The sequence below is a fragment of the Equus quagga genome, chromosome 6, assembly GCF_021613505.1.
Source record: "Equus quagga isolate Etosha38 chromosome 6, UCLA_HA_Equagga_1.0, whole genome shotgun sequence".
Lineage (NCBI taxonomy): Eukaryota > Metazoa > Chordata > Mammalia > Perissodactyla > Equidae > Equus > Equus quagga.
This window is the reverse complement of record NC_060272.1, coordinates 101,037,291-101,063,066: the sequence shown is the minus strand read 5'-3', so window position 1 is coordinate 101,063,066 and position 25,776 is coordinate 101,037,291. Positions and strand designations below refer to the sequence as shown.

The 25,776-nt window shown below is 42.0% G+C and overlaps 1 protein-coding gene across 1 annotated transcript in view; it reads right to left on the bottom strand.

Moving 5' to 3' along the window:
• TRPM3 (transient receptor potential cation channel subfamily M member 3) overlaps positions 1-25,776 on the bottom strand; it is a 273,663-nt gene that overhangs the window by 145,676 nt on the left and 102,211 nt on the right. The window contains exon 10 of the mRNA XM_046663892.1: positions 22,625-22,748. Coding sequence (XP_046519848.1) covers positions 22,625-22,748 — 124 coding nt within the window. The remainder of the gene's footprint in view (positions 1-22,624; positions 22,749-25,776) is intronic.

Below are 25,776 nucleotides of genomic sequence, written 5' to 3'. Positions count from 1 at the left end.
TGATATATATGTGTGTATGCATATGTGTGTATGTATATATATACACATATATGTATGTACGTTCACACATACATAGACATATACATATTAACTAGGAACCTCAAAGTGCCAGGGCACAGACACTTGCACAGTAAGACCTATTTAAAGGCCCCTAGTTAATAGGTATATTGTTACATATACATATGTATATATACATACATAGGAATATATCTATATTATATATATTTACGTATGGTGTCTACCTTTAGGATCACTTGCTCCTTATCTCGTGATCTGGATAATTGGGTAGATATAATTTAATCAACTCTTCACTAAACTTTAACGGTATTGTGATTCTAGATAGAGATTTGTTTCTGTGGAATAGGGGCTATAGCTAGGTGAAGCTCAGTTCAAAGTTTCTAACCTTAAAAACTGCATCATAAAAGCAGTTTCATTAGTTGAAAGAGCAAATATAGGTTGTAGATGATGAGAAAAATGTGCCTAAGAGAGACTTTTTTCCTGGCCATAGTTGTTTAAAATAAGAAACAACAGAATATATTAGCAGCAAAATGAAATTAAATTTAGCTATGGGGAACAATTACAAAATTATGTACTACTCAGCATGTCCCTGAAATTCTGAATGAAAAGAAAATTAGTAGGTTTAGACCAGGCACAACGGACAATTCTAATTCCTTCAAAAGAAATCAGGTTTTATTTTAATTGACCCGTAAGAAAAGAAAAACCTAGTTTTTATTAGGCCGTGAAGTCTGACCCGTCATTAGTGGCTCTTCACAATTATATTGTCAGTCTGAAAGTGCAGGTAAGGCCAAGTTCAACCCATAGATGGGTACTATAACTCCAGGGGCCTAAGACTTGACAGAAGTGAGGTAGTTCCTAAAATAAACTGGGCAACAGGAAGAAGAATTTTTTTTTTCCAAAAGAAGAAATATCATGTGAATGACAAATCTTTTAATTATTCAAGGCAATATCTTATCAAGCGTCTCATCGTCTTTTAACAGAGGCCACCTAAAGCATGACCACCATGCCACCAAGAACTAATGACAAAGACAGCCCACGGCCACCAGCATCCTGGATGTTGTGAAGAGCAGAAGGCTCGGTAACATTTTCCAGGTTGCTTGGTTTTTTGAGTCTATCTGTCAGGCTAGTTCAGTTCCTCCAAGAATTCCCAGATGTGACAGGCAGTCAACAGCTCTGCTGGGCATGGCAAGCTTCATTTCAAGGAGTCCAGCTTGTAATTTCAAGTAGACTGGCTGCTGTTGGAAGCCCGGTCAACTCTGGGTTTCAGTTGCTTCCAGGCACTGCTTCATTGAGCACACTGAGCAACCACAGTATCACCCTGGCCAGCGTGGCAAAGGCTGGGAAAGAACTGGAAAGTCCCTTAAAGAGAAAGCATATTTTAGCAGCTTTCTGAAATAAGCATCCCAAACATACCTTTTTACAGTGACTAATCCTCCTCTGCATTCTAATAGGCATGAGGAGGGGAAGCATTTCTCGAGCTGGGATGAAATCCAGGGAGGAGGCTTCCTCCCCATCATTGGTACCTTGCTTATGCTGGCTTGTGATGGAATATCGGACATTCCTGCTCTCTGACTCAAATTTTCATTAGGCTTTACCTACAATTTCTAAATTTTATAGATGTTTGACTAGGTATCAGACAAAAGTTTAAAAATGGCATTCTACGTTTTATACCTGCACACACCAAATACACACGTTAAACACATACACTGACTATACAAATGGGATTTTTCGGAATAATCCCTATTTCAAATATTCTGCCCAGTTGTCAGCTCACATCCAAGGTCATCTGGTCTAGACGTCAGTTTGAAAATATGGTCTCTGGACCCATACACTCCACTATTTTGACTCTAAGCCTGAACTTCTGATTTTGATTGAATAGATATTTTCTGAGCATCTTCTCTAAATGCAGCATTGGTTTTTCAACTCAATATCTAGTGAAATCAGAGGACCTTTATTACATGGTATATGTTGTATTATTTTTTCCTGGTTATCCTTACCAACACATAATGGACTTATTGCAACACTCTTGAATGAAATACTCAATTCATAGAACCTTCAAGAGAAATGGACTTTTATAAGTTTCAATACGTAATATAATAATATTTATTATTATATAAGTTAATTTTATAGACAAGGACATTAACAATATCTCCTTCATAAATTGTGAGAAAAGTGAATTAGTGTGTGTAAAACAGTCAGAAAAGACCTTGCATATTCTTGGAGAAATTCAACCAGCTTGATAGATGAGCTCAAAAAACCAAGCCACCTGGAAAATCTAAGTGTTTGCTAAATTCTCTTGCTATTATTGTTATTTAGAGTCCTAGTTTCCTCATCTGTAAACTGTAGGAGTGGATTTAAACTCAGTGATCCCGAAGTTTCTTTCTCTTGGTGACTCTCTGCTCATCTGTGCTTTAACTTTCTAGGAGTGACCAATATTCTAGAGGAGTGGGTCAGGTTAGCATTTAACGCAAATGAAAATTTACCCTGCGGTGTTGAGAACCCATGGTAGCAAATACAAGCATGAGAATAACTGTTTTGTCTTGCTCTGCAAATAACTTCTTTGTGTTTGCTTTTTTATGATGCCAGAATGATGAAATGATAATAAGCAGGTAATTTCCCCTGGGTGCTTAAAAACTTGGCCTGGCTTTGAATGCTTTGGGATCCAGAAGGAAGGAGAGAGACCCAGCTCAGCCTTGACAGGGAGCAGAACAGCTTGTCAAGTGGTTGTTGTAGCTCCCCGAGGCCTCGTTCCGATATGGTAATTTTATGTTATAAATCTGGGAGAACGTTTGGACAGGCTGAGGGCCAGTTGTTCCAGCAACTGCTACTGTAAATCCTTCATTCCCCAAAGAGTTGCTCTCCTTCTTAAATATCTTCCAATGCAGAATGAATGCTAGTCATGGGAGCTGTAAATTGCTTAAAATTAGGCTTTGAGCTAGTGAGTATGTCCTCTCCTGAAAAAGACATTTTTACCTTACATTTGTCAGTATTTTGTCTCCACCAAAATCCAACAGCTATATTTCTTGCTCCAAAATGCATAGAAAAAGTATTTAAAGAAAAATACTGGTGAGAGACAAAGCAGCCAAGACGATACAGTTTTTCTAGGGAAGAACAGCCCAGAAAATAAAAAAATGCTATTCATCAACAGTTCAATTTCAATGATGTTTTACAAAACGAACCACTTCTCATCAGACATAGATTTATTGGTATTACCACTTGCAAAGCAATTCAAAATGAAAAGAAAGAAAAAGAGAGAAATAGAGAAGGCATGAGAGAAAGAATGAAAGGGGATTCTCTTTTGTGGTCCTAATTGGTTTCTGACATTGTCCCCAGCATAGCTTCTGTTGCACACGAAGAACACTCTACAGTGATCCAAGACCTCTTCAATAATACGTCATTGTTTTGTTAGTCAATAGCTGGTATGTAAATAACCGTGCTGGTTGTATTATACCCAGGAAACAGCACACTTACAGCGGGACTCTTACCAGGGCCAGTATTATAGCCACATTCCTGCAGAATGCAAATTCCAACAAGGTAGGCCTGGCAAGAATGCAGCAGTGAAAGCCTGCATTCAGCACAGATGTCAAGTGCAAGCTGGTTCTTCATATTTCTTTTTGTCATGCAATTTTACCTTATCCTGTGCCTCCTTCATACGGACTGTGTATTCATGGGACAAATGTTCTCTGGTAGACTTTGACTAAGGTCAGACTCCGTGGTGCCTAGGAATCCATGGCACTTACCAACTCAGCAAATTGCCCTACAAAATGTTTGGACATTAAATGAATGAAAATTAATTGTAGTATCTAAAACTTCATGAGTGAAAAGGGCCAAGAAGTAAGGGTCATCTCTGCATGATGATATTTAACAATAATCCTCTGTTCAAACACTGGACTATTATGGTCTTCAACTGATGCTCATGAACAGCATTCCTGTGCACTTTTACTGGTTGGGAAGGGCGTTGTTAGGCAGATGTGTGGTTGGCATGCTACTAAATCCAAAGTTTTTTCAAGTGTTCTCAATAGGGTTGTAAAATTGGTAGTAGCATGAGCCCAACGTTTATACCTGCCAAGGCAGATCCCTTCCAGAAAGCAGTTTTGAGAACCATGGTGGAAGTGAGGGAAGAAACTGTTAGCATCCTTATAATCAGACACCTACTCTTTTCTAAAAGCATGGCTGGGAGGGCTTAGGAGCACTATCCATATCTTTTCCCGAGTTTATAACTCACCCTAATGTTTTCAGTGGTGGAATCACACTATGAAATAAGGAATGATTTTACTTTAAAAATGTATGCCTATGAATTGTATTGTATAATGTATTGTATATGAATATGTATTGTATTGTATATGTATTGTATAAAAATGTATTGCCTATGAAACAATGCAAGTGTTTTGGTGCTAAATGAAAAATCTCACTGTATAAATATATACATGATTACAACTGTGTTTAAAACAAAATAAATCTGAAAACTTACATAGAGAAAAAAAGACATCTTAGAAGGAAATTCAACAAAGTCATTGGTGCTTGTGGGGCTGTGGGTGATATTTTTTCTCCCTTTATTTTTCGGTAGTCTCTAAATTTTCTGTAATAAGTATATGTTTAATCAGCATATATTACTTTCTCAGTGGAAAAAATGAACTGGATCAAAGCTACGTTAATACTCAAGTTCAAGATGACTGTTCACTGAAAGATGCGAAATTAATTTGAAATGTGAAGGAAAGCAATTACTATGAAAATGAATCACAGAATCCAAGGAAAGCAGTGCCAGGTGGGACCTAGAGATTATCTAGATTGTGTATTCCATCTAATCAGGTCATTTGAAGGTGAGGTTTTCTGGCTGGAGAGTTAAAAGCTTGTCCTTCTCATATCAGAAGAGAGATGTGGAGAGAACATAATCTTTCTATTCAAACAAGTCTGGATTCAAATCTTAATGTTGCTCCATAACTCTGTGTTCCTTGGGCAAATTACTTAACCACTCTAAGCTTTAGAGAGAAAAGATGACAATGATACCTACTTCTTAAGGTAGTTTTCAGATTTCTATGAGAGAGGGGAATATATGTAATTGCCTAGTACCTAATAGGTGCCCAACAGGTGGCAGCTTTTTAGCATGATCATTATTATTTGAGCCTCTGATTCCTCAATGGCCCACAGGCCAGAAGTATTTTGGTGTCATTTCTCTTGGGTTTAGAAGAGAGTGAAGATAACTATAGAAGTCTCTGTCCTGTATCTTCCAGTATCGGATGGGATATATATTTAAGGTCATGGCATATTTTTGAATGGATAAGAGTTGTTGTGATATCATCTGTTTATCTCTGTTCTCCTCCAACTTCTTTCCTATTTTTCATTTTCCTTTATTGCAAAATTCCTCAAAAGCATTTTCTTTTCTCACTGTCTCCCCCCTGCAGGCTCATTCTCTCCTGAATGCACTCCATTCAGGATTTTCTCCCTTTCACCACTGAAACTGCACATCTCAAGGTCATCAGTGAACTCCATCTTGATAATTCTGGTGGCAAATTTTTAATCCTTGTAGTACTTGATGTATCGCACAAGATCACTGCCTCCTCCCTGAAACTCTTTCTTCACTTGGCTTCCAGGACATCATAGGACATCATACTTTCCTGGTTTCTTCCCATCTCACAGGCTGCTGCTTCTCAGGTCTCCTTTGTGTATCTTCTTTCTCTTCCCGGCCTTTAAATGTTGTAGTGCCAGGGTCTCAGCCCTCGTTCCTCTGTCTACCTTCCCTCCTCAGTAGGCTCATTCCGTTCAATGGTGGGAATACAGTCTATATGCTAAGTGGTCTCAAATTCATATCACCCACTCTAATTGCTCCCTGAAGTCCAGGCTCATAAATGCAAATGCTTCTTTGGTATTGTCACTTGGATGTCCAATAGGCATGTTAAAATTATCATGTCCAAAACAAAACTCTTGTTTCCGCTTCCTCCTAAACTCACCCCTTCCTCTTCTTCTCCATCTTAATAAATGGTAACTCCATTCTTCCCATTGCTCAGGATGGAAACGTGAAGTAATCCTTGACTCTTCTCTTTCCCTCACACTCCTCTTCCAATCCATCAGCAAGTCCTGTTGGCTCTACCTTCAAATTCTGTTCCAATTCTAACCTCTTCTCACTGCCTCTCACCATAGTCCATGCCGCCACCAAGTTTTACCTGGATACCTCTGTAGGCTCTTAAATGATCTCCTGGCTTTCACATTTAGCAGGTACAGAACAATCCTTTGAAACTTAATTGGATCATATTACTACCCTACTCAAAACCATCTAATGGCTTCTCATCCCACTCAGAATAAAACTCAAACTCTTCACAACCAGAAGGACTTACAACTAGAATATACAACCATGAACTGGGGGACTTTGGGGAGAAGAAGAAGAAGAAGGAAAAAGATTGGCAACAGATGTTAGCTCAGGTGCCAATCTTTAAAAAAAAAAAAAAGACTCAAACTCTTTGCCATGTTCTCTTAGGCCCTGCACTCTCTGGCCCCTGGCTCCTTCTCTAAGGTTGTCTCTTATCATTGACCCCCTCACTTGTTTTTCTCCAGGCATGCCAGCCTTCTTGCTATATCACAGACACTACTGGCGTGTTCCTGCCTCAGGACCTTTGCACTTACTCTTCCCTCTTCCTGGAATGTTCTGCCTCTAGATCTTTACATGGCAGCTGGCTCCCTCACTTTACTAAGTTCTCATCTTAAGTATCAGATCCTCAGGGGGGGGTTTCTCCAATTCCCCTCTTTATACAGTCACTAATTCTGTGCCAGGCAGCTGGGGGGATGGCAGTGAAGAAAAGCCCCTTCCCCTCAGGAGTTTACCCCACCCCATCCCATCCCATCCCATCTCCTTGCTCTCTATCTACTAACCCTGCTTTTAAAATTTTTCATTGTACATATCACTGCCTGGTACTTTTCCATATATTTATTTTATTATTTCTCTACTATCTCTTCCCCACTGGAATGTAGGCAGAGTAAGGACAGGTACTGCTATATTCCCAGCTGCTAGAAAAGTACCTGGCATGTGGCAGGCACTGAATAAATGTTTGTGGAATGAATAATTGCAGAAGTCGTTTGGTGCAGAAGACTATTGTGGCTAACAGATAGAGTTTACCTTGCCCTGTGTGAATTAGAGGGGGACCCTAAGCGGAATGTGAATAAATGTTCTTAGCTGAAGCCCACCCCATAGATGCCACTAGCAGTTCCTGAGGACATCCTGGACTTCTGTTCAGTGCTTGACAATTTGCTGGCATGTGTGATGATTTGGCTTTAAAAAGAGGTGCATTTCCTGCTTGGGCTTTTCTGCAGTGAGCTTTGGCTGCATATGCCCATGTTTATTTGTGTACGATGTGTGCTGTGCCTGGCACCTGCTCTGCTTCCCGCCCTTCTGTGTGCCTGTGCCCAGGGGGCATCTGGGAGATCATTGGCATGCTATAAGGAGGCTTAGGAAATTCTCCTCTCTGAGCCCTCTGGCTTAACCTATTGGGTTGAGAAAGCTACTAAGGATTGCTAAGCTGGCCCAGAGTCAGAATCAACCCACACAAGGAGATAAAACAGCTGCAGTGGAGATGGAGAGCTTCTGAGGACCAATGAAAGAGGAAGACAAAGAGATTATGGCTGATGGATGGCAGATTGGTGAGGTCTGGTTAGAAATCAGGTTGTCAAGAAACATTTTGTCTTAGGCAGAGCTGAAACCTGGGCATTTAAAGCCACGTTAGCGACAAGTCCTGGCAATCTCAAGCTCCATCTGTGTCAGGATTGGGGTCCTCTCCTCTATTACACTGTCCCCATTTTTGCGTCCATATGGAACTCGCAAGTTGGTTTTTGTGAGCCCTGAGTTGTTGGGATGCGGGCACGTGTGTTATCTGGGCACTGCATCCTTTCCCCAGAGCACTCAGCATTCTGGGGGCATCTCTCTGAAGGTGTGGGGGCTGAGTGTGATGCGTTGAGGTCTGCGGCACTGAGGCTCTGGAAATATAGGTATTAAGAGAGGGGATTTCAGTGAGAGCCGTGGAAAAGGAACGTGCCATTCAAAGTGGCTTTCTGACTTCAATGTTTCCAGAAAGCACTGTCTCTGACAGGGATTATTTCCCTGTGTTTCCTGCCAGTGAACGTGCATGCTTTTGGCTGTGGAGAAGGAATGAACAAACAGGAGAGGAAGGAAGATAAATGAGAAGCACTGTTGTTCAATTCCTTGGGAAGATTAGCCATCCTCCCTAATACTCTCTCATTTTTCCTTAGAGATAGTGTGACAGAGTGAAAAGAGCAAAAGCTTGGATTTAGACACATCTGTGCTTGAATCCTGGCTGTTTCGGTTGTGATGTTGGCTTAGGCAAGAAACCTAATTTCTCAAACCTTAATTTCTCAATCTTGTAAAATTGGAGAAATAATACCTATCCTACAGCCTTGTTTTGAGTCTTAAATGAAATGTGTACAAAGTGCCTAGCCTAGGGTCTGAAATAGAGCCCATCCTAAATAGTAGTTATAAAAAAGGGCAGGAGGAGAAAATACAGAAACAGAAATGGCAGACTGGGCTTCATCTGTTAATTTATTCAGCAAATATTTCAACTGAACATCTACTTTGTAGCTAGAAATGTGTGACACACTGGGCAAGACAGATATGCCTTCATAGAGCTAAAGGTGCAGACAGACAAAAACTCATGCAAACATAAATAAATGAGAGAAGTGTAAAGTGTGGTAAGTGCCATTAGGAAAGAAATAGTGGAATGAAAGGCAGGAAGTACTTTATATAGGGTAGTCAGGGAATGCTTCCTGGAAGAGGTGATGTTCAAGCTGAGAATGAAGATTGAGAAGGAACCAGCCATATGAAGACAGGAGGGAAAGGGTTTCAGGCAGAAGGAAGGATGTAAGCAAATGTCCAAGACTGAAGAAGACTCGAAGGTGTTTGATATACTGAAAGGTGACCAGAGTGGTTGAGGTGAGAGACCTGTGCTGGAGCAAGAAGAGAGAAACAGGGGGAAGTATTGGTAGTCATTCCTAAGGGAAAATCTCTCTTGAGAGTTTGCCATTCCCACCCACCCCCACCCCCACCCCAAGAAAATGCTACCTTGTAAGAGATTTTTCCCTTTGGTACCATTCTGTCCTCTACAGTTTTGGAAACAAAATAGAGCCGTTTCGCTGAAATGCAGTGGTTTGCCTTTATATTCAAATCATTAGCATTTGATTGTTTCTTAAGTGTTGTTAGACTGGAGGATGGTGGGTTTTCGTGAATGCTCTGCCAGCCTCCAGGAGAACCAAGACTGTGCCCCGTCTAGTTCCAGAGTAGAGGAAGTCCTCTGGCCCATTCCCTGGGGAAGCCTAGTGAATGGACTCACACTCCAGTCTTTGCATTCATGCGGCACCTGCTGGAACCTGCTGGTGGAATTTCCACTTTTCCCCTGACCCAGGTCTGCGTGGAGGTCGACATGCTGCCAGGAAAACTGAAGCTCCACTTCTTGGGTCCCAAGTCAGCCTGCCCCTACCAGATAGGCTGATAGCTGTCATCTTCCTCTCCCCGGGGTGGAAACGGCCCTTCCTCCCACCTTGAGCCAGGCTGGCCTGAAGTAGCAAGGGAACTTGATTTCGCTTCTATCTGGAGAGCCTATATTGTCTGCCCTTTCAAACTAGGGCAGTAGTAATTGAACGGATGCTGACAGTAAGGAGGGAGTGGCAGGGGAGGCTGCATCATGCTACTTCCTAGCTGAGCGACCTCAAGCAAATTATTTACCTCCTCCTAGCACATTTTCTGTCTGTAAGAACAGGGACGCTATCATCTGTCTCTTAATGTTGTGCGGCAGATAAAATTACAAAAAGATACCAGCAAGCTAAGTATTAATTTTCTCTTTCTTTCCTCTTCCTCCACTTCCTTCCTTCTCTTCCCTTCCCTCCACTAGTCAGTGACTTCTTCTCCCTGTTGTCTGTCTTTTGTCATCGAATGGCTCATGGTTGGCTTGTGCGGATAGCCTGCAGTGTGGTAGTGAAACCCCAACAGTCATTCTCACCACTTGTTAAAAGTCATGGCCAAGTGCTGGAGAAGGATGTAATCACAATATTTAAAATCAAGTCAGGTGGGGTCAATTTCACTTATGTTCTTTTTCTGCCAGCCTCCACCAGGCCTGCTCTCAGTGTATAATGATGCTTCATTTTGTGGTATCTTTGGAAAATGAGGGTTTTCATATAAGTGAAATTTTAATTTATTTTCCAGGAAAATTAAGCCCATCTCCTATGGCAAATTATGCCAGACCTTCTCTAGGCCCAAAGGCACAGAAGGAAATAGAATGCGTAAGTGGTAACGGTGCAGAAGCAAGAATTTTCTTCTATGAGAAAGGCCCGTCTGGAGAGCTTTTAACATCTTTCACAGTCAGGCCACACCCCAGCAGAAGTATATCAGAATCTCTGGGAGTGGGGCTCAGGCATCAGTAGTTTTTAAAGCTCTCCAGGTGATTCTAATGTGCAGCCAATGTTGAGAACCACCGCTGTAGGGTTTCTTAACATCCCAAACCCCTATGCATCTGTAGAGGATGTATCTACATTTCTGTGAATTAAAAAGAAGAAGGAAGATGAGAAGGAGGAAAAGAAGAAAACTACAGTGATGTGGCTGCTACAGGCCAATGCTGTGGTCCACAAGGATAGGGGTGAATGAATGTCACAGCATTATGGAAATGAAGATGACAGACCAGCTCCAGAGTGAAACCTGAGCGCTGGCCACCATAGCTGATAGTCATGTGCAGATAACAAACAGTGGAGCTGGGCAGTAGAAAAAAATACTACTAAATACAACGACGATGACGACTACTACTTCTACTACTACTAAAGAAAAGACAAGAGAGCAAAGGCCAGATGAGAAGGGAAAAGAGGGGAAATGATATTTAAAATAAAGGAGGAGATTAGCAGGTAAAACATTTAACTTCTCAGTGAGAAAGAAGATGGCAAAGCAGATAAAATCCAAAAATAAATGATAGAGATAATAGTAGCAGCAGTGATCTTTATGCAGCATCTGTTTGTCTTCCCTGATTAGGATAATTTTCTCAGGTCAAGGTGTGGGTTTGGTGAAGGCAGATAATAAACTGGGAGAATGATATATTAAGCAACATGTGATCAACATCCGGCTAATGGCCCTGGCTGAAACCTTGGAGTTTGATGAATGTATTCATTTACTGAGCATCACATCTAATAAGCAGCAGCGTAAATACTAATATAGACGGAAGTGTGGGTGAACGAGTTCAACTGAGAGGAGGTGTTTTATACACACTGATTAGCAGGGCAGAGAAAGCAGGAAGTACCTGATGTCCAGACACCTGGTTTACAAATAACCCACGCACATAAATAGCCTCTCTAGCTCCTTCCCATTTATTTTCCCCTCAACTCTCCTGCAAACTTCCCTTTTACTCCTGGAAACACTATGGGTCAAAAACACAGCAAAACTCATGGGTTTGAGTAAGTTTTGTGGCATCAGAAGTGGAGGAAGGGAATAAATGGGGATACATCTGTCTATTTTGGAGGAGCGATTTTCAAACTTGAGTCCTATGACCTTTGGTCGAATGAAGTATTCCTGGGAAAGGGTTAGAGAACTAAGATAAGTTTAAGACAGAGAAAGGGTGGGTCAGCATTTGTTATGTTCAGCACGCTTCTTCTCCTTGCCTTTACCCAACATGAAGATGTTGTAGGAAGCAGAGTTTGGAAGCGATTTGAGTATGAGAGTTGACATTGGAAGATTTCCAAACAACTCAACAATCACTGTCACAGCCCATCCCCTCCTCTCCCTTCCCCTCTGTATTTTCCCCTTCACTGGTTATACTACCTTAAGTCCCCTGATCAGTAATTCCTTTGGTTCAGTGTGTCCTCTCTTGGAAGTTCAAGTATGTTACAGAGTTCAAGGAGCTATCAGTCCCACATGCATGAATGTGAATTCAATAACACTGCTGGCCTGGAGATTCCCCTGTAAGCTCTGCAGTGAGGACATGGAATTTTAGGAGGTGGGAGATGGGTAATGATGGAGGAAGAAGATGAGGAAATCCTGAGCGTCCAAAGAGGATTCTGGGGGCCCTCTGGGAGCAATGCTGCAGAGGATAGAGTAGGTACTAACATGTTAATACATTAACAATTTTGTCTAGGGTCAATCTGTCCCAAACAAGGGGATGGCAATCTTTTTCTTCTTTCCTGCTACATTTCTTGGTTTCTTGTTCTCAGTCTCTATAGCACACCAGAATTTTGCTAAATTAGTCACATTGCTTTATGAGAAAATGGATTCTGGGTTGTAAATAGATCCTTGGATCATAGCCCATTTATAAGCTGGTGACTTCCTGAAATGCATGATTGACTGTTTAGCATAGGAGAGATTACCTGTGCAAAAACTGTTAATGAGAAACACAGAGGTTTACACGTTTAAAAATTGCTCAGAGGTTAAATGAGTATCCACATGTGGTATCTCTGGGGAACTAGAAGGAAATTAAGGCAATGTTTATGGCTCCTGTGAGCCTTAGTTGCTGCCACAGAGAGGCCTCTGATACAGTGGTTCTTAACTCTTTGGAGTTATTCATCCCTTGGGGAATCTGAGAATTGAATGCGTTCTTCCCATGGTATGCTTATACGCATAAAATCTTGCATATATTTTCAAGGGATTCGCTGAACTCCTTAAAGATTTCTAGTTTTTTCTTGGAGGCTAGGCTAAGAATTCTTGCTCTGTTGAATTCAGGGAAGACACTGGCCCATATATTCCTACTTGGAATAGAAAAATTCCTATTTGGGAATGGGCAGTAGGGTAGGGATGGAGAAACCACCCCAGTGCTTGTAGGACCTAGTGCATTTATAACCCTTTGAGAGAGGATTCGAGAGCTTGCACAAATTACAGAAAGATGCATAAGGCATGGTCTTTTTCCTCAAGGAAAATTAGATTTGGTTAGACCAGAGTCAAGGAACAAGACTGGTAGTATTAGTAGCCGTGGCTGGAAAGGTAGACCAGACCTGGATCATGGAGGGTCTTGAATGCCAGGCTAAGGAACTGACACTTAATTCTGAGGTCCACTATGTTCCAACCTATGGCCATTCTTGTACAATCACCTTTTGCTATATCTATATACCAAACATGGCAATTAGATCTTTTTCTTCAAACTGATTCCTCTTTAAAATGTGTAATTATTTAGGCTTAATATCCATGGTTTTGTGTGTCATTATAATTATTTGTAGTATATATGCAAATAAAAACATCCCTCTTAAAATACAAATATTAATTTGCATTCCACCTGAAATGATCTCATAGTCAATCAGCATTCCTCCCATGGGGAAAGACTAGTGAGTACGATGGGGGTTTCTGACTGGGTGGGAGGTTATGTAAGGAGAGTTGCCCTTTAAAAGGAGTCATTCAGCAGTCGTGTGTTAGTTGGCATGGAGAGAATGGTGGCTGTGAGACCAGCAGAGACAGATGGTCTAGGCAGGCATGGTGAGACCCTGGCCTCCAGAGGCAGGGTGGGAATGCAGCGTGGAGATGAGAGGTACAGTCTGAATCACTCCCGTCTCTAGGAAGACCTTCTTAGAGTTGGGACTCAAACCAGTTGTCGTGTAAATTATTTAGTAAGTCAGCTGTTAAAGAGAATAAAATAATAAAATCTCTTTGGGTATTATTTCTATTTAATGTATTATTTTTATTTTTTCTCAGTAAAACAGAGTACTTTCTATGTTTTTCCATTGCCTCTAATTTAGTGATATTTTTTGATGAATATGGCTGAAAAAGGTCAGGAGCACTAAGATTCTATGCATTTTTATTGGTTATAAGACAGAATCTTAGACCTGGATAGTGAGGCTGAAAATCAATAGGCATTTTCTGTATACTTCTGTAGTCTTCCCCAACTTGTTTAATTTTTCTGGTTAGCTGACGGATAGACATAATTCTTACCCCATTGTTGTGCAGCTCAAATGACATGAAGAGTGCAACAGAACTTTGTCCATATCAGGCATTACTATACATTATACATCATAAGATGAGAGGTGTTATTATTATTATTATTGTTATTAGATGTCTTGGCAAGGAGTTGTATAAATGACATTTCCTTAAAATTCCTTTTTTAGTTCAATGAATATTTTGTGAGTAAGACATAGAGTAAGTAGATCTCTAATTTTGGGCTTCTAATTAGTCTGATTAAGATATTAGGCTGGAAAAGAATAATTTCAGTTGGCCCTTGATGCAGAAGTATCAAGTGATCTAGACATTGTGCTTACATTTTCCTTGTAGGACTATGACTGCTACACAGGGGCAGACGGCATTCCAGGAATACTAACCAACAGCGTATTCTTTTCTGACCAGGAATCTTGAAGTCTAATAAATATTTCTTTAGATTATTTCAGGAATGAGAGAGAAAGTGGGCTCCTATTCTACAGTCATGTTTAACTTGGTCAAACCCGATATTTAAAATATGGAATCAGCTGACGTATGGTGGAAAGAGCCCAGGTATTGCAAAAAGATGCTCTTGGTTCAGGTCTTGAGGTTCCCGCCAACTAGCTACATGACTCTGCACTTGTCACTTAAGTCTTTGAGTCTTGGTTTCACGCTATAAAATGGAGATACCAAAAGGGACCTGAGCAAAGTTGATTGTAATATCAAATAATATGACATGAAAATCATGGTGGTTAAATATAAAGTGCTATGTAGACAACATCGTCATCACCATCATCATTGGTACAATAAAGGTATTTATTGATTGCTTATTATGTTACCTGCATATATTAACTCATTTAATCCTCATAATTAGCCCCATAATATAAATACCATTATCATCCCAATTTTCTGGAGGAGAAAATGAAGGTATCTAGAGATTAAACAATTTGCCCAATACCGTGTATTAAATGGCAGATTGAGGACTTGAAGCCAGAGAAACTGACTCCAAAGCCTGCCTCATCCTTATTCCTGGCAAAGTGATATTCTAATCATCTAAAAGAGTTTCAGAACTTCCAAAAAATCAACCTGTAACCCACTGTGAGTTGAGAACACAATATAGAAAACATTTTTAAGGGAGCAATTCTTCTGTATCCTCTCTCCACTATCTCATTTAAAATATCTGGATTTAAATTATGTTAAGATGGTATTCCAATGAACTTAAAAGGAGGTAGGTACAATTCAGCATCTATCTCAAAGAGCGTTTCTATTTCTCCCCAAACACTGTGTTGGAGAGAACTGTTTTCTCAACTTGGTACATGACTCTACGACTTTTAGCCATATGGCCTAAGAAGCCCCTTTTCGGCTCTAAGAGTTTCTTTCCCCCATGACCATAGAAGGTCTACGGCGCTTGTTTGGTCATTGGTGTAACACAGGGAAGGCGCTGGCTTCCTCCTTTCCTATCACACAGGGGGTTACATACATGTTTCCTCTTGTCTGTACTCTCTGTCCATTGAGATGAGCAAGGAGGCAAGGTGGACCCTGAGGATGGGATGACAGGTCACTGAAGTCAAACTGTGCCTCACTGACAGTTTCAGCGAGGACTGGAGAAAAGACAAGGATAAGGGTAGACATCTGTGCTGTACTCTATTTAGCATCTGTACTTACACATAGAACAACTGTAATGATAGCTAAAGTTATTGAGTGCTTCCTAGGAGCTGCACACTGTGCCAGTGTTGTTTCCATAGGCTGAAATGCTTAATTCTCCCAGCAACCCAGGGTCACGGGGTAACCATGATCTTCAGGAATATCTCCTACAAGGTGCCGAGACCCTAACCTGCCAAGCAACACTAACCCTGCTGCCCCTGGTATTAAGAGTCTGACAGGCATCTACTTTTCTAAGCAAGGAACATCTTGGACTTTGTGGCCCTCTCTCAGCTATAAGATGCCTATCTGCAAAAAGAGAAGAGCCCTCTTTGTTTAGAAGTCATGTTTGCCAGGTTTTCATGAATCTATGAAAGGATAGGTAGAGAGCTGCCCTTCAGTTTCCCAAGTTGTGACGGGATGTCAGCATACACTTTAAATGTGCCCTCATAAGCGAAAGAAATCTCCCTCACTGAGAGGTAGCAGAGTGGGGCCTCCAGAGCCTCATGTGTGAGGCATAGACAACACCCTCTGTTGCTTTCCTAGTGTCTAGGGGAGATTCATCAGCTCTGGCCCCTGGGGCCAACAAGCAGAGGACAGGAAGCCATGTCAGTGACATCTGGGTATTGCATGGCCTTGCACTTGGGAGGGCATGGATATAGGACATGTGAAACCCTTGGGCCAGTCTTGATCTTTTGGTGTTGTGACATTTATCCAATTGTGGTTAAAGAAAAAGAATCAAAGCTTAATCTGTGCCAGTAAGCAGGAATCCCTAAGTGTGGCAGATCCTAGAACACATGGGTGCTATTATCACTCTTTTTTAAAGCTAGGGATCCTGGGGCTCAATGGAGGTTAAGTCACTTGAGTGATGAAGCCAGAATAGAAATCCCAGTTTGTCTGCTTCTACAGCTTGCTCTTCATAACCACCACATTAGAATGCCTCCCATAGGTCCAGCAACTTAAGCAGATGGCCCTGAATCAAATTTAAGTCTATAAACCAAATCTATGACTCCCTGAGGACACATGCCACTGTGTTAGTGGAGATTTCAAGGCAATTTATGGATACTGAATATGTATCTCTCCTCACTAATGTATATTCATCTGAATTCACTCACTCACCCATTAGACAAAGATTTATTGAGCGTCTGCTACATAGGTGCTGGGCTACTAGGCATCGTTAGGGATGAGTGAGTGCAGGGAAAACAGAGTAACAAATTAGACACAGATTCTGCTCTGAAGAGCTTACGTGGGAACTTAGAGATGTACATAAATAAGGTATACATGATATGTACCACAAAAGAGTTACAAATAAAAGAGTGAAGTGTATTCTGGGGGGTGTGTGTGTGTACGTGCGTGTACGTGCGTGTGTGTTTGGGAATTGGTTCTGTCTAACGAGCGAGTTCTAAGTTCGAATAAACGCTGGGAAGTATGAAATAAAAAAAAAATGACTGTAAGAAGATCACTTTGGTTAGCGTGAAGGGTTCATAAAAAAGCGATGGAATTTCAGACTGGAACTATAAGCAAAACATTACACTTTACATTCAGATGAGCGATGTGATTGGTTCTGTGCTGCAGCAGAAGGCTCTGGCATTATTATAGAGCAAGGGCCAGCAAACCACAGCCTGTGGGTCAAATGTGGTCCATGGCCTGTTTTTCTATGTCCAGTAAGCTGGAAATGGCTTTTATATTTTAAAGGTTTGTTTAAAAACAAATAAGCAAACAAAGAAAAATATGTGACAGAGACCGTATGCAGCACACAAAACCTAAAATATTTACCATCTGCTTCTTTACAGAAAAGTTTGCCAACCTGTGCAGTGTACTGGATGGAATGTTGGCGGGGTGTTGGATTAGGGGAGACTAGGTTAGGAGGGGACAGCAATAGTCTAGGCAAGGAAGAATGAGGGCATGGGTGAGTGTGGAATTTGGGAAGGCAGGGCCTGGAGGAAGTCAAGGATGGTTATTTTTGCATTTGAGAGTTGTCTCAAAATGACAACTGAAATCAGAATAGTGAATGAAAGACAAAAGAGCCAAGACCTTATCTTTAATAAACATCAGTTTATAGAGTGGGGAGGAAGAGGAACTAGAAATAGAAAGATAAATGAACTGTAAGAGAAATGGCAAGGAAATAGAAAGATCATCTAACAAACGGAATCCATGGGAAAGTAACTTTGAAGAGGAAAGAGCAAGTTGACAGCGTTCAATGCTACAGAGAAGTTACTAAAAAGGACGCAGACCCGATGACCTAATATCTTTGCTTCCATTTATTCCATTAGCACATCTTCTATGTTTTGGCTTTTCCTTGCCTTCAGGTGCCCTACCCGAGTGAGAATGTGACGGTGTTGAGATGCCACAGCTTCAGCTGCTAGGACACAACATGACCTATTCCTTAAGGTTAGGTTCTTAGGTTGCATGTCCATCATCTTCCAAATAAAGGTGGATACCAGGTCCCCTCTGAGTCTCCCCAAACTACCTCTTCTCTAGGTCTCTGTGTCTCTAGACATCCTTGGAAGCTTCTTGACTGATGAGGTTTAAGGAAAAATCAGTTTATTTTCTGTATTCCTGAAATCCTGAATTGATGGACTGCATAAATGTACTTAATAGGCTAGCTACCATGTTTGTGTCTAGATTTTAGAATCGTTGTCACCAGCTAGAGGAAAGTAAGAAGGAAGCTCACACTGCCCTATCAAAAAGACTGTGAAGTGCATTACAAATGCAGAAGAAGCATTCAGGAGATCAAAAAGTGAAAGGTTTAGAACAACAATTGTTGGGAAGGCTATTGCCTAGAGATGAATAAAAGGATTGCCCAGCATAATTGAAGGCCTAATTGAACCAAATTAGAACCAAATGACTCAGCTTTGGGAGTGGTATCGAGAGGTATTAAGTACACAGGGCCGAGGAATAGATAGGTGAGAGGAGCCAGATGAGGGAAGAGTGGAAATAGATAGTTTGGACTCTCAACTAGGCACAGGACAAAGAAAACTACACTTTAAAACATGCTGCCACATAGAGTATCTCAGGAGCTTTATCTCAGACTAGTGAATTATGGAGAAGTTTGCCATTCAAGTTTTCTATGAATAAAGTGATGGTGGTGGGGAGAGACGGGAGGGTGGTTGTGTTTGGAGGCGGGACGTGAATCCTAAAGTCTTGGGTTTGGAAGCAGCATCAGTTTTTTTTTTTTTCCCCCCAAAGATTGGCACCTGGGCTAACAACTGTTGCCAATCTTTTTTTTTTTTTTTCTGCTTTTATCTCCCCAAACCCCCCTGTACACAGTTGTATATCTTAGTTGCACGTCCTTCTAGCTGTGGGATGTGGGACGCCGCCTCAATGTGGCCTGACGAGCAGTGCCATGTCCGCGCCCAGGATCTGAACCCTGGGCCACCGCAGCAGAGCGCGCGAACTTAACCACTCGGCCACGGAGCCAGCCCCGCAGCATCAGTTTTGAGTGGAGACATGATTCCCAGGTGTGACTGGGAAGTGGCGGCAAGGGGAAAGCACTGAGCCCTCTGAGGCTCTGCAGCTGGGAGAAGAGGACAGTAAATTAGAGGAGCCATCAGTATGGAAATGGAGGATGATGAACTAGGAGCTGGGCGGGCATCCTCCTTCACCATGACTCGTTTAGGGCCACACAGACCATGTGGCTTACATTGCTGGTCCAACCAGTACTCCTTCACTATAGAATGTCGAAAGTACATGCACTGCTCGAGCCTGGGGCTGGTGGGTTGGAAGTGGTGACAGAGGAAGCCTTCTGCAGGAGCTCAGAGAGCAGACAGGAGCTCCAAGAGGCAACAGCAGGGGGAAGGAGCTGACTTGTGCCCTGGAACTGAAAGGCTCCATGATTTCTACACACACAATCAGCCTCAGAGTGGGCTTTGCCACTTGGGGTCCTCTTTTCCTGGTCGTGACATTCTTTATGAGCAGACCCTCTTGAGGAGGAAGAGAGTGGGGGGACACTGTGTCCTGGTCCCTTACATTTGCCCCCAAATTAATATGCTGCTGTGAACAGTTTTTATCTCTGTAATTTTTATTTTTTCTGGATAATAATGATGGAACTTAGCTCCATAGGTTGGTATGTAGGGTGATACATCCTCTCAGAAGGTGACAGCTTTTGAGATGTTGTTTTGACCCAAGGTGGGAAATAAGCAGAGGAGAAGTGAATTTCTTCAAGAGCAATATGAAGTAAGTAGAAGGTACTCTTACAAAAGGCTCCTCAAGGCATATTTTCCATGAGGCCACACGGCCCAGTGGCCCAGGTTTCACAAGCTAAATATGCGTCCACAGTGCAGGTCTTTATTACATAAGTTAATAGGATGCCAGGATGAGAAAGGTGTCAGATCAGCTTTAGAACCAAATCCCTTAGCAGAATTCAGCAAGAGTTAGAGTGCCCTCAGAATATTATATCCCACTTAGTTTGTCAAGGGAATCAAAAGACTCCTCGAAGAATATCAGAGTGAAGAGGAACTCCACTGTGAATGTCCTTGTTCTGCATGCTAAGCTACACAGTATGGTGAATAGAAGCTACTTGGGCTCTGCCACAAGACAGCCCCAACATGGCTCTTCCTGGCTGTGCACACATGTCCTCACCTCTCCAGCCTCAGTACCCTCTGATGCTCCCTTCAAAGGGAGGAAAATAGGGGCTGGCTCAATGGCATAGTAGTTGGGTTAGTACGCTTGGCTTCAGTGGCCCGAGTTCTCAGGTTCAGATCCCCACACGGACCTAAACATGGCTCATCAAGCCACGCTGTGGCGGGATCCCACATACAAAGTAGAGGAGGATTGGCATAGAAGTTAGCTCGGTGAGAATCTTCCTCAAGCAAAAAGAGGAAAATTGGCAATTAGGTCAGGGCCAATCTTCCTCACCAGAAAAAGAAAAGGAGAAAAATAATGCCTATCTCATGTCCACCTCCTTTAGAAAGCATCTAGTACTGTCCATGCACATATATAAACCCTCAAGAATGGAAACTATTTTAATTGCACTTATGATTTTAAAAATCCTAATTTCTGCCTAGATGTGGAGATAAGGACAATTTATTTCCTTTAAGATCCGATTGCCTTAGCCCACAGCTAGGGATACCTCACATATCTTGCAATAAACACCTCATGTTAAAATGCAGTTGACCTTTTCAGCAGGGGCCATAATTACACAAGATGACAATTATCAGGCAGAATCCTAGGGAACAGTCCTATGAAATATCCTGAGAAGCATATTAAGCCTCATTTGGTTTTATGACTTCGAACTGCTTCCTAGAATTTTAATTCTAACTGCCCCTCTAGGAAATTTGCGGGACTGCTCAAATGCATAGTTCTGGTAAGATTTCACAGTCAGCATTGGCCTTAGAGCTGGAAAATCATTAGTACTCAGGAGGAAACTCATATTGTGGCAGGTGGAAACTCAGGGTTTCACGCGCCTCCTTGGTGGCGGAGGGAGCCTTTGAGCTGAAACGCCTTGAGCTAACCACATCCTCCGACCTGGGAGGAAGCCAGTGGCACTCTTAGGGTTGACAGAGGCTTGCCTGGGGCACCAGCAGTCATGACTGTGAACGCCATCTTCATGCTGGCTTCTCTATACGTGGCGTCCAGACCACCTAGGTGTACCGAGACTCAAGGATGAGAGGTGCTGTTCCATTCTCCTCACCTCCACTCCTTTTGCCCCAAACCTGAAAGCTGCTGCAAGGCTTCACAAAGGTCACATGGATGCTTTCTGGAGATGGGTCTTGCTTAATGGAATCAAGTCCTCTTTTTCTAAATAGCAGGTTTCTCAAACTCAGAAATTGCCTCCCTCCCTTGCTCCTGGCAGTCTCAGTGAGTCCCTGTGTGTGCCCCGCTGTCCTAGGCACAGGCACACCATTGCGAACAAGACAGTTCCTGCCCTGCCTTGAGGAGCTTGCAGCCTAGTCGGGGAACTGGTTGAAGGCAGCTCGCTCCAGCTCCACTCTACCCTCTCAATCTCACTATGTTCACTGCAGCATTATTCATGATGGCCAAGAGGTGGAAGCAACACAAGTGCCCATCAGTGGATGAATGGATAGTGGTTGAGCCTTTTAGGGTCTGGCCCTGGTGCCACTTTGGAGGAGAAGTGCCTCCTTGATGTCTCTAATCATTCCAGGATGCCCACGCTGACTTGAGATGGCCCAGAACCTGAGTGAGGCCACTGCTCAGGTTTAACTGCTCCTTTCCCTCCCCTGTCACAGGCTCAAATGACCTTCCAGAACAGTCTCCACTTGCTGAGACCTACCGGGAATCTACCCCAAGTGGGCAATGTGCTATGTTTGCTTCAATGAGACAATGTCTGTACAAAAAAATTTCCCACGGAGATTAAACACCACAGGTTTTGAATCCTAGTTCCTCATTTACTAATCGAGTGAGCTTGAGTTTCCTCATCTGTAAGGTGAGGATGATAACTATACCTCTCTCATCAGGACCGTGGCAGAGATCACAGGGGATAGTGATGTAAAGATTTACCACCCTACCTGGCACATAGCCAGCGCTCCGTAAATGCTCCCTCAGGTGGTTTCTTCCACCCTAAAGAAGGTCTCTGTGATTACACCACATTTGCAAGACCCTTTCCCCAGATGTAAGAAATGTTTCATTAGCTATCAGAGGACGCTTCAGAAACTACAGAAGTTTCCAGGAATCCTTTGAATACATTTCTCCCTTTTCTATTTGTATGATTAGCATATTAGCTTGGACCCTGTGTCACTAAGATATTTGACAATAAAAGCACATCAGTGATTCACTACTCACAAGCAAAGTGAAACCTCAAACCTAGGAGAGGATCAATGGAAGCATCTTCCAGGAGGAAACCTATTTTCTCTCTTCAGCTCATTTGGGTGAGGTAATCGGAGGCACTTGGAAGGAAGTCAGGCTAAAACTTCAGTAGGAAGTCAGGCTAAAACCCTGCTGCACACACTTCATTAAATCCAGGCAGGAAAAGCAGGGTCTTAACTACTGCAGGGAGCAAACTACAGGAGCCAGCGGAGCCTGAGGAAGGTTGCGAGCTTGGCCAGAACTAAACAACAGTGGGTGCAGGACTCAAGAAGATGGTGAAACAGACAGAGGGAACGTGGAGAGGGCTCTGCCACTCATGGGGAACACTTTACATACCAATTCCTTCTTCTTCATGCACTCCATGAGGATGATGAAGAGATGCTGAGCCTGGGTTCGAGTGTATGTGAATGTCTTCTGGATGGTCACCAGCAGCTGGTCCCTCAAAGATTCATTTATAAGTCTGCAAGGAAAAATAATGTCAAAAACAGGTCAACCCAGCTCCTCTACAGTATGTATTTCTGAGAAAAATTATAGAACACAAGAAAGCATTATGAGGATTTACTTTAGAGAGGAGTTCTTTCTGTATTTTTCTCACAACAGTTATTCGACTGTGATAATTTAAAAAACCAGTGCATTTAAAAATAAATCCATTTTAATATTTCAGAACCTAAAAGAGTAAAGTAAGAAGATTAATTTAGTCTTTTGTCTCTCTCTTTCCTTTATATATGTGTCTAATACTCTCTTTCTCAAGTATTGTTATCAAAAAATGCCTTCAATTAATCCTTTGCATCTTGGTAAAAAATTTACTGTGTTACTTATCTGAAGAAGATTTAAATTTCAACTTTATCTCTAGTTGTGGAAAGAAAGCTTATATCCCAGTAATGGATTTCTGAACACCAGTGAGGAGAAATAGGACTTATGTTTCCTCTAAAATCATTCCATGTAAGTGGTAGCTTATCTGACCTATGATTCAGGACATCATTATGCTGAGCTTTTACTGTGTTACAGCCAACGAGAAGAGTCTGACCAATAAAGACATATCATATTGACTATTTCATTAAAAGACAGTTTTCCTACTATAAAGAATGAAAGAAAGCAAGGAAGGTGCATCATGTCCAATCAATGCTCTATTATCTCTTGAATAGGGACCAAATCATAACTAAATTTTAATTCCTCTCCCGCTAGCCTGGTGAGAACTAGGCTGTCTCTACCAGCCATCAAATGGCAGATGAAAATTCACTTTATTATTAACAGATATTGTCCGAAATCAGGAAGATAAAACTGCTCTCAAGGGCCAGTGACCAAATTATCATAATTTGCCCAGTATTTTACAGTTCGCAATTTTTTTTCATAGTTGAAGTATCAGCAACTCCTATATATGACATAAAACATAATTATTCTCATTTGGTGCTTACAGGAACCCAATAGGCAAAGGATTTGTACAGTTTAAAAGGGAAAGATAGTGTAGCCAGAAAGAGCCAGCTGCTTAAGGTCACTCAGCAGAGAAGTGGTAGAGCCAGAACTAGTTTTTCTGATTCCTTGTCCAGTGCTCTTTCCACTACACCACGCTGCCTCTTATTACACCAAGTGCACTACACCGCTGCCTCTCTTCGTCACTGTGGCTGATAGAGAAGGACATTGTGAAATTTCCTTTAACAGAAAGCATGACAAATTTTGTTGCTTAAAATAAAGCAAGATGGGAGGCCTGAGAATATCTTCATATCACTGGTCTGCTGTGCCCCAGGATTGTGTGAGGATTCGCCTGGGTGTACTAGGTTGGGCATTATGGTGGCCCTACTTTGAGGAGGGTGCATTCCCCATGACAGAATTATACCAAGATCTTGGAACGTCACTTAGCTTGATGGAGAACTGGGTTAGCCCTTCTGCTCCCCAGGAAGATTTATATCATGAACATATACATTTAGGAAAAGAAGGTGGTCCAGATAAGGTTACAAAATGATTCCAGATCCTCTCAAGATTACTAAATTATTTTGGAAGACTCTGTGGCCTTAGGTGTGGGCCAGTCTGAAACCTTTCATTCATTCATTCATTCAACATTGCTTAGGGGTTTCTATTTAGTGCCAGGGCTACAGGGATAGATGAGATATACACACTCCCAGCCTTCGTTGAACTTAGACACCCGAGGAGTAGAAAGACAGGAACCAGCAATGCAACTGTGATTGACAGTGATGAAGAAGTAGAGAAGCTTGTGGCAGGTGAGTATAATCTAATCTAGGAGGTTCAGGGGAGACTCCTCTGAGGAACTGCTGTTTTATCTGAGACATGGAGAACGAATGAGCGTTAGCGTGGTCAGCGGGGTCGGGAGCCGGCTAAGAGTGTTCTTTGCAGGAAAAAACAGCATGAATAGGCCTAGTTAGGAGAAAATAAAAAGAAGGTTGGTATGGTTTGAGCATAGGGAGTAAAAGAAAGAGTGGAACAAGATGGGGCTGCAGGAGGGATGAGCAAGGACAAGATCATGGGGGACTTTCCAGATAGTGTTCGAGACTTTGGATGTTACCCCCAGGCAGTGAGAAGCCATTGAAGGATTTAAGTTGGAGAGTGACATGATTACATTTGTGTTGCCAATGAATCTTCTTGAAGAGTCCAAACATGAGCAGTCAGACCTGGACATGTGTCTACTTCTCAGGTAACCCATGTGGATGGGTCTAGAGGGTTCTGTAATATCAAGTGTACATACAGGTTGTACATGATTAACAACAGGAGAGACTCTCCTGATTAGCCACTTGATAGAGCCCGTCATTTGTCTGCAGCTGTCTAATTTCGATAACAACTCAAAATTTGTTTTCCATTGCCAACCATCTGTAATGGAGTCCCAGTTCCCTGAGGTCATTAGCTGTTTGAAGGATCTGTCTGTCACTTGCATCCAGCCTGTCACTTTGTGAAAATTGAGGAATGATATGCAACTTAGCTGACACTGATTGAGGGCTTCAGTGCTTTGGAGAGCTGAAAGGCACTAAGAATCTTATACTATTTAGCCCAATTTTGCAACGGACTGAGTTGTGGCTTTGGCTAAATCATTTAGCAATAGGAACCATGGAATTCTACTTCTAGAAGGAGAACAATTCTCTAGGTTGGTGTTTTCCAAAGTGTGGGATGCCTGTCATTGATGGAGCAGAGATGGTTTGCAGTGGAACAAAGGTGATCTGGTCCTTCCAAAGGACTAAGTTATACTCGTTAAATATTAAATAACTGTTATTTCTGGTTCAATTCTTTTCCCATCTTTCTGAGTGCATCAAGAGGAAAATCTCATTTTTGATGCTTTTTGGCCTTTAACAGCTCCCCAATATTTGAAAATTTCTTCCCCTTTTGACAAAGAAATAACAGCTATTATGTCCTATGCCTTTGGCAGAAAGAGTTTAATAACACAGTGTTAAAAAAGATCCCACATGACATTTGACGTGTTCATAGCACATTATAGCTTATGACACACAGCAGCCTACAGAGATAATCTCATTTGGTCTTCGTAA